The following is a 9,650-nucleotide window of genomic DNA, read 5'->3' as shown; positions in this document are numbered from 1 at the left end:
GCTCAAGTAGAAGGCAAATGTTTTGAGAATGATGATGGCAACAAATGTACATATGTGCTTGACACAATGGATGTATGTATGGATTGTGATAAGAATTGTACGAGCCCCCAATAAAAGGATTTTTTTTTAAAAAGGCATAAAAAACTATTATAAATAAGATAAAATAATAATAGTGACCTATCTTAAGAGTGATTTATCTTGTTTTATCTTCTTGTTGCTTTCTAAATCTTTTCAATGAGCATATTTATTATTTTTTAATGTATGCTCTTTTAAAAATCAGAAAACAAAAGTATACAAATCAATTCTGTGATGGAAGGCACACAGACATTAAGCAATGTGCATTTGCAACCTTGCAGAGCTGATCCTGGGAAGGGAATTACCGACTTTTTCTTGGTATGTCTCTTAATGATCTGATGTGTTCAAAAAAGCATGTCTTCAAATTTTCAAAATATATGAATGTTTAACAAGAAACTTCTCCATGGGAAGGTGGGTAATGGGTTACAAGGAAAACAACTATGAATTTCCAAACCTCATTTTAGTTTAATATAAGTTGATGAACAGCACATACAGTTGAGAAAAGGCATAAAAGCAAAGAACTGTATAATTCATATTCAGATAAAAGCCAGAGAAAAAGACACTGAAACCAAGAATTAGAATGTAGGTTTGTTTGAGGGAGTATTTAACATATTTTTTTATTAGGGTTTATTGTCATCAAACCAAATGAGATTTTACAATTTCTAGAATTGAAAGAGTTGTTAATACTCTGCTCTATAAATAGCAAGTTAAGGCTAGTAAATGGAGAAAAGAAATGTTTAATATGCAACATTACATATTCTCTTGTGGTATTAAAAAGACATCTGTTCTAGGCATAAGTCACATGGTATACTCACATGGGTGATTCTTTCTGATCCATTCTAAGCAATCAAATGCCACCTTTTTAGGCTTTTTGGGTAATACGTAGTATTTCAGATTATGTCTATTAAAACTCATGCTAAACCTGAAAGAAATCCAAAAGATGAAATTCAGTATTATAAGAAAATATATTTATAGTCATTTTCAAAAAATTAAACACCCATTTTCCCCAATGCAAACAGAAAGTATCTTCAGTTGAATATTGTCACTTACATATACTCACTGCCACCAAGTCAATGCTGTTCGTGGTGAACCTACAGAACAGGGAAGACGTGTCCCTTGTGGGTTTCTGAAACTGTAAACCCTGCAAGCCTTGTCTTTCTCCCAAGGAGTGGCTGGTGGTTTCCAATTGCTGGCCTTGTTGTGAGTAGCCCAACAGAGTACGTATATAATAAATAATACACTATATATATTATAATATAATAAATATAATACAACATCAGCAGCAAGATATTTTGGCCCTTTTGGGGGATGGTCTGATTTCAGACATACAGAGAATGAGGTTGTGTAAGTGAGAAGATTTTAACTTTAATGCGGCCATTTTTCATCTCTATTGTCATAGAATGCATGACTCCTGAGAACTGTCCCGAGACCACGGTCCTAAGCCCCCAGACCCCAGCCGCTCAAGTTGCTGGCTGGAGTCTATGAAATTTTCTTAATGTTGCCACCTGTCTGATCCACCACATTCATGGATAGTTTTGCAGCCAAGGGAGACAGACTTGTACCAATAACAGAATGTTTTCAATTGAGATAACCAACAACGAAGAGCCATGGAGCCATTGTGACTGAGATCTGAAAAAGGCCCAGGCCCAGGGCAGCTGGAAGATCACTGCTGCCTGTTTTGCGGCCTTCTTGTCTGTAGCAGTCCCTTCAAGAACATGACTACTGCCCCCCCCCAGCATTCTGTAGCTCCAGAAATAAACTGGAGTTGATCCCACTGGTGGCAACACAGCTGGACTCATCCCAGTGCTCTTATTCCCCATCTCTCCTCCCTTTGCTTCCTAACCCCTGTACACACAGGCAACCGCCCTTGTTGCAATTTACAGTGTACTCTTTGTTCCTTTCTGTCAATGTAGCCACCAGTATCTTTGTGCCCGTACTTTAACTGGCTCTCTCTCCTCCCTGTGGATAGGTGATAGTTGGCACCTGGGACTATGGAGGGTCGCCAGCGAGTCAAGAACACTATAATACTCCCCTCACTTTTCTTTCATTTAGTTTTATTTGCTGTTGGATTTTAGCTGTGGCAAACACTGCAACAAAACATTGGACATTTGGGCTTTCTTTACCAAGGGGACACCGAGGGCAGACGGCATGACACAGACCACAAAGACAATGTTCTACCATTTTGGTGAGCAGCCCTCTAAGGTGTCACTACTGGCCTCTCCCCGACTTGGATGAAAACAAAGCGAAGACACATGGAACCAATTAGTTCAAAGGACAAACATCAGACTCCACAACTGGAGAAGAAGTGTCCAGATACCACTACCATCTGCTCTGAAAGGAACCACTTTAGAAGATCCTGCTTAAAGTGGAAGAAAAATATAAAACAAAACTCTATAAACCATCAAAAGAACCAGGCTTAGTTGGACAGAGACCGGCGGGACTCTGGGGATTCATCCTTGAGGACTGAAAATGAACTCATCCCCACAGCTCAATTTTCAACCAAACAACAGAAAAGCCTATATAAGTGGAACAAAAACTCTAGGGAGGTACACTTTAGAACAGCGGTTCTCAACCTGTGGGTCGCGACCCCTTTTGGGGAATCGAATGACCCTTTCACAGGGGTCGCCTGATTCATAACAGTAGCAAAATTATAGTTATGAAGTAGCAACGAAAATAATTTTATGGTTCGGGGGGGCGGGCACCACAACATGAGAAATTATTAAAGGGTGGTGGCATTAGGAAGGTTGAGAACCACTGCTTTAGAATAAGCAACCATTTGAGATCCAAAGGCAAGTGCAGAAGGGTTAGAAAGGAGGGAGGAATAGAGGAAGTGGGATAAGTGGTGGGCATTACAATCAATGAGATGAAACAAAATGTTTATGAATTGTTGAATGGGAAAGGGATTTACTTTGTAAGCCTTCACCCAATTTAAAATAAAAAATTTAAAAGTGGGGACAGAAAACCCTCTGTTAAGCTCTAATAACTTAATAACTGTACTTTCACAGTTTTAAAAAAATAAATCATTTTATTGGGGGCTCCTATAACATTCCATACATCAATTGTATCAAGCACATTTGCACATATGTTGTCATCATCATTCTCAAAACATTTTTTTAAACTATTTTATTGGGGGCTCATACAACTCTTATCACAATCCATCCATCCATCCATTGTGTCATTTGTACATTTGTTGTATATTATTGCACATTTGTTGCCATCATCATTCTCAAAACATTTGCCTTCTACTTGAGCCCTTGGGGGCAGTTTTCTTCTTATACCTCTGATTTCTCTTCTCCCTTTGCTAATTCCTTAAGTGAGTGCCATTCCTCAAATGCTTGGCTTCTGTATGATCTCATTCAGGAGCCTCCTCATTTCGGTTAAATAGCATTTATATATCACTCCCACTGATTTCAACGTATGCCTCAGTTTAGACCCCTTTTGACAGGTCTTAAACGACATGCCAACTTTTGCTTAGACCACAGGTCTGAATTTAGAGTATGCACATCCCTATGGGTTCACAAAGATTTCCTGAGGGCACATGTTGCTTTCTAAGAGCAAAGCTGATGTGAAAGGAATTAATGTCCAGATTCTCCTTTTTCCCAGGGGCACTTTCCTAAAGCTGGTCTGAGAATGCACTCACAATCAAGACATCCTGCCAAGAGATTTAACAAGCAAGCTAAGCAGCAGCGATGGGAGAAGAGTGCTGACAAGCCCCATGAAGATCGTTCAGGAGCAGAGGCTAGAAGAGATGGACTTCTTTCTATGGACTTCTTTCTGAGCGGACAGAGAAAGCCTTCCCTAGGGCTGGCACTGTGAATGTGAACTTCTAGCCTCTGAAACTAAGAAGATAATTCATTTTAAAATAAGTTCATTTATTATGAAAATAATGGTTATTTCTGTTATAGCAGCACTGGGTAACTAAGAATTAATGCAGGTGATATAATGGCTAAGCACATAGCTGACACTCAAAAGGTTGGTGGTTCAAACCCACTAGCCATGGTTTTGGAGTAAGACGGGACAGTCTACTCTCATACAGATTTTTGCTTTGCAAATTCCACGGGGCAGTTCTACTGTTTTGTACACATCACTAGGCACTGGAATCGTCTCAAAGGCAACAGGATGAAGCTTTCTTTACGCAAAGTACCAGAAACTTTTAGTGGGGTTTCAGGTTTTTACGTGTTTTACAGGTTGCTATCAAAGGTGAAATACACCATCGGCAGCGAGACATTTGAGCCCTTCTGGGGGATGTTCTGACTTCAGATATACAGAGAACAAGGCTGTGGGAGCAAGAAGATTTTAACCTGAATGAAGTTGTTTCTTTCATCCCTACTGTCATAGATGCATTACTCCTGCGAGGCTTAAGAAACTGTGGCTTAACAATAGTGTGATGTTATTTCTCTGGGACACATTTGTACACAACATGCTCAGAGTTCTCTTAGTGCTTGAAATATCAGAACATGGTCAAGGAAACTGGCAAAAGAGGGGTAGATAAGGAACATATGACCGCGGACTATTCTGATCATTCTCAGTTCGTTATTTGCATTCCCTGCTATGGCAAAGGAAATGGTAGCACTAATAAAAGTATTCATTTGGAAAAGAATCTCCTGTGAGCACAAAGGAACAAGACAGCCCCAGAACTGATTTGAGCTGAGTTGGGCAGAAGCTGGGGCAGTGACTGAGCTTCTGTACCCACAGGGATGCAGCAATGACTGCATTTGAGTGGACTTCCCATCGTATTCCCACACTTAAGACTCTACTTTCATTTCAGAACAATATTTTTTAAAAAGCTTTGGATCAAAAGAAGCCAAGGAAAAATGTTGGTCAGAATGTAAACAAATAGGAAAACCTCACAGACAGCTGACGAGAACACAAGATGGTGAAACCACTGTGGACACTGAGTTAAACACAGCTCCCACAGGACCAGCAATTCTACTTCGAGGTATCACTCCAAGAGAACGGAAAGCACATGCCCAGGTGCAAGCTTGTGCACAAACGTTCTTAACAGCTTTATCTACCAAACAATAATGAGAAAAAGTGTGGCATACTCATCACACTGGAATATTATTCAGTCATAAGAAGGGTGAAGTGGTGAGACGTGTTACCACGTGGATGACCCTTGAACACAGCCTGAGAAAGAAGACAGCACACAGAGCTGGGGAAGATGGGCAGGGATGATGAATGGGCCCGGGGCTTCTTTGGGGCTGATGTTCTAAACTTAGATAATGGGGACAGTTACACACTCTGTGAAAAGCCAGTGAGCTGTACATTTTAAATAGAGAAATTTTGGAAATTAAATTTCAATAAAGATTTGTATAAAAGAAAAACAAAGCCAAACAAAAGGCTGGGACATTAAAATACTGTACTTTAAAGAGTATTAGATGTTTCTATTTCCATTACAAAGGTTAGGTAATTGTGATAGGTTTATCATGCTAACTCAGCCAACAGGACTGTGTGGGCGGAGTTTAATCAGATTGCAGCTTGATTAGAGGGCAATGAAATAAATGGCTCCATAAGGCCTGCTCCATGGTCCTTGCTCTCTGGTGATCCTACAAGCCTCAAGGGTTTGCTGCATAACTTGTGGGCCAAGCCAACCTGCGGGTCATGTCTCTTAAGTTTGAGGCTCCTTCTAGACCTGCTTCACCACCCGGCTGGTACGTATATTGTTTGAGCTTGAGGCTGGTGGACCATTCTGCCATGCTTGAATTCGAGGTCCCATCAGGGCCTGCTTTGCTAAGCTCCCGAGCTATTGACTGTTGCTGACTCACCCTGCTGCCTGCAGGTAGACTCTGTCCATCTTGTCTGAGGGAAGACAGCTGTCTGCTTCCTCTTCCTTAGACTAAGCCCTCATGAGTTGAAGGACTTTCAGTATATTAAGTGTTCCACAAAAGTCAGTTGTACTGAGCCCTCTGGACTACTGAGTGGACTAATTAGCTGTTATAGTCTCTCTCGCTGTATAAACCTATCCTTGTATATGTATATGGAATTATAAGAGTCCTGGTTTTGTTTCTCTAGAGAACCTGCCTAACACAGTAATAAAATAGTAAAATTAAAACTCATGCTATTTTAAAGTGATTTTGAGGAAATGGAATCGACTCAAGCTCTTGTTACTTTTGGAAATGAAAAAGGTATAATGGAGATATGTCTTTAAAAGTTTATTTGAATAATAATAATAAAGAGTCCTCTTTTTTATAGTATAAAAAGTCTATTTAGCTAAAAGTTTTGGCAATGAAGACTGGAATTGCTGATTAGTTTATATGGTAGACATTTACCATTATTTGAGAGCTAAATCTACAGTTCTGAAGTTTTGATAAAACTAGATTTAACACGAACCCTAGTGTCATAGTGGGAAATACACCAGGCTGCTAGATCCAAGGTTGCAGCAGTTGAAATCCACCAACCACTGCACAGATGAGAGTGACAAACTTTTTGTCCCAGGAAGATTTAGAGTTGGGAAACTCACCATGCATTGGAATCACCTGATGGAGGTAGCTTAAATCTAAAGCCTACTATATAATTAGGGTAGTTTGTTAAAAATGCTTACCGTAATTAGAAAGCGAGCACTGAAATGAACAATGTGCTTTCCCTAACCCATTTGAATATATATTGGGGTACAGGGTTGTTCTAAGTGAAAGAGTAGCAAAAAAATTTAATAGTCATTAAGTAAGTCTCGGTAAAACTTTTTTGGGTGTATTTCTCAGCTAAAGAAAAGTGAATAACACTAATGACCTGGCAGTGAATTATTTTGCTGGTTGCATAGTTTCCACAAGTTCTTTGCTTTCCACAAAATTTGGAGGACCTTGATGTGCTGTCAGCTGACAGATCATTAAAATAATTTTTGATGACAAGTCATGTAATTTTTGGCATATACGTCAGAAGGAATTCAAATAATTGAGTGTTACTGCTACAATAAAATGCCTTCCATTCCCATCTACGTGTTTATATGAGCAATTTACTCAGTGATTACATCTATAAAAATAAAAAGCAGGAACCAACTCAATTCACCCAAAGATGTGAATTAATGGGGAGTAGGAGGGGGGAGAGTTCTATTTCATTAAGAGAGACGGTCTCAAAGCTGATGATGAACAATTATTTTTAAAAATATATTTAAGCTGTTATGATCAATTATGGAGTACTGATATTAATGATAATACAAAAGACAATTTTGGTATAAAAACAAATTTTAATTTATATGCATATTTCTGTTATAGGTAAATATGGGATTAGCAACAAGACTTCACGCATAAAAATGAGTTTGAAAAGAAAAAAGAAAAAAAATCTGCTAAAGAGTTTAAACACTTTTAATATGTTTTTGAAGTGGAGGATAGTGAATATAGACTCACTACCATATTTATTATTTACTGGACATTTGAAAGAATAAGGCTACAATTTTGATTAAAAAACAAAACAACAGGAAATCCAGGGCAGATGATCCCTTCAGGACCAGTGGTGAGAGTGGCGATAATGGGAAGGTGCAGGGAGGGTGGGGTAGAGAGGGGAAACTTGAATATAAGGATCTACATATAACCTCCTTCCTGAAGGACAGACAACAGAAAAGTGGGTGAAGGGAGACATCACAGTGTAAGATATGAAAAAATAATAATTTATAAATTATCAAGGGAGGGAGGGTGGAGAGGGGAGAGAGGGGGAAAATGAGGAGCTGACACCAAGGGCTCAAGTAGAAAGCAAATGTTTTGAGAAAGATGATGGCAACAAATGTTTAAGTGTGCTTGACACAATGTATGTATGTATGTATTGATTGTGATAAGAGTTGTATGAGCCCCCAATAAAGTGATTTTTAAAAAACCCCAAACACAAAAAAACGTCAATGTTTACAAAAGGCCACGTTCTCTTTAACTACTTAGATTTACGGTGGAACATTTTAGGTCTCAGGTTAAAGCTATGAGAAGAGGTACGTTTTTCATAATTCTCTAGGGCAGTACCAGGAGAAAAAAAAGTAGAGAATTTGAATATCTCTTTTATCTGTTAAACATCCCAAGTGCCACCTATCTATAATCAAATTCATTACTTTCCCTCTCTTCTCTGCTGTCCAGTCTCATGTTTGGTTATGGCCCATGAACTAGAGTGTCAGCTTTGACTGTGCCCACCTTACTCACTGAAACCAGGTGCCGGGATCGCTCACTTAACTCTGCCCTCTCTCAACTCTGTCCTCACCATGGGCATCCCTCTCCAGTCAGTTCCTAAGAAGCTGCCCTGTGCCTCCAATCTTTTGTTTCCCCACTTCCCCCTCTTCCATTCACTAGCGGGCTATCATTGTACCCTATCATTCTGATTACGTCATAGCTCAGGTCAAAATATTTACAGAATAAAATGCAAAAAGACTTTACTCTGGGGACCTGCAAGACCCTCCATGATTTGGCCTCAACCCCTCTCGTGAGAGTTCTCCCTTCTCTATTTATCCGATGCACTACTCGCCATTTCTGGGCCCGATCTACAGACCTTTGTGTCAGAAACTTCAGCCCTTAATTTCCACTTCGCCTGTTAAGATGCCACTCATCTATCGCTCCGTGGCTCCTAAAATGGCTGTAATCCAAAAGACAGACAATAACAAGTGTAGGCAAGGATGTGGAAAAATTGGAAGCCTCATATACTGCAGGTGGGAATGTAAAATGGTACAGCTGCTTTGGAAAACAGTCTGGAAATTCTTTAAAAGATTAAACACAGAGTTACCTAATGACCCAGAAATTCCACTCCACAGTCTAGGGTATATAAGCCTATGCAAAAATGTGTATGAAAATTCTTATATGAAAAAGATACTGTATTATTCTGAAAACAATCTTCCTAGAGGTCCACTGGCTGATGAATGGATTCATAAAATATAGAGTATCCCTCTGTTGAAATATTTTTGACAATTTAAAAAAAAGGAAACACTAATATATGTAACAACATGGATGAGCCTTGAAAAGTCTGTTACATGAAAGAGACAATAACATGTCTGACATACATGTGTTAAGTCAAAAGTATAGCTATTAGGGCTCCAGTTCATACATCCACGGATTTATGTCACGTTAAACCCGTCTCTGCAGTCTGGGGATGGATGCAAACAAGTTCTCTTGGCACAACACTTGTCTTAGTCTCATTGGGGTGCCTAAAACTAAAAGAAAAATTTAAAAAGTCCAATCAAAGCATGACTTTTGGAGGGATCTATCTGCCAGTTCAGTTAAATTCAAGGACTTTACTCTATAAAGTTCACCCAAACAATAAAATTAGAAAAAACAACCTGATTTTTAAAAGTCAAATATATAAAATGTGTATAACAGGCAAATCTAGAGAGACAGAAAATAATATGAGCTGTTTAGATTTGGGGCAATGGGAATTGACTGCTAATCGGTACAGGGTTTCTTTTGGAGTGGACTGAAATGCTCTAAAATGAAACAGTAGTACAAGCTGCACAATACTAGTTAAATAGTATACATTAAATGAGTAAAATTTAATGGTATGTGACATGTCGCAGTAAAGATGTTTAAAATGAAAAAAGGCATTCCTCCTAAGGGGCCCACTTGCTTTGTAGTACTCTCTCTGACCCATCCGCTTCACTATTTACACTTCTAGCTACA

General features: G+C 39.1%; 1 protein-coding gene across 1 annotated transcript in view; it reads right to left on the bottom strand.

The window, feature by feature from the left end:
- BLM (BLM RecQ like helicase) overlaps positions 1 to 9,650 on the bottom strand; it is a 125,847-nt gene that overhangs the window by 37,009 nt on the left and 79,188 nt on the right. The window contains exon 13 of the mRNA XM_004708093.2: positions 891 to 997. Coding sequence (XP_004708150.1) covers positions 891 to 997 — 107 coding nt within the window. The remainder of the gene's footprint in view (positions 1 to 890; positions 998 to 9,650) is intronic.

This window comes from Echinops telfairi, unplaced genomic scaffold, assembly GCF_000313985.2.
Source record: "Echinops telfairi isolate 266 unplaced genomic scaffold, ASM31398v2 ScPeMD7_7;HRSCAF=31, whole genome shotgun sequence".
NCBI classification, from domain to species: domain Eukaryota; kingdom Metazoa; phylum Chordata; class Mammalia; order Afrosoricida; family Tenrecidae; genus Echinops; species Echinops telfairi.
This window is presented reverse-complemented; position numbering and strand designations above follow the sequence as displayed.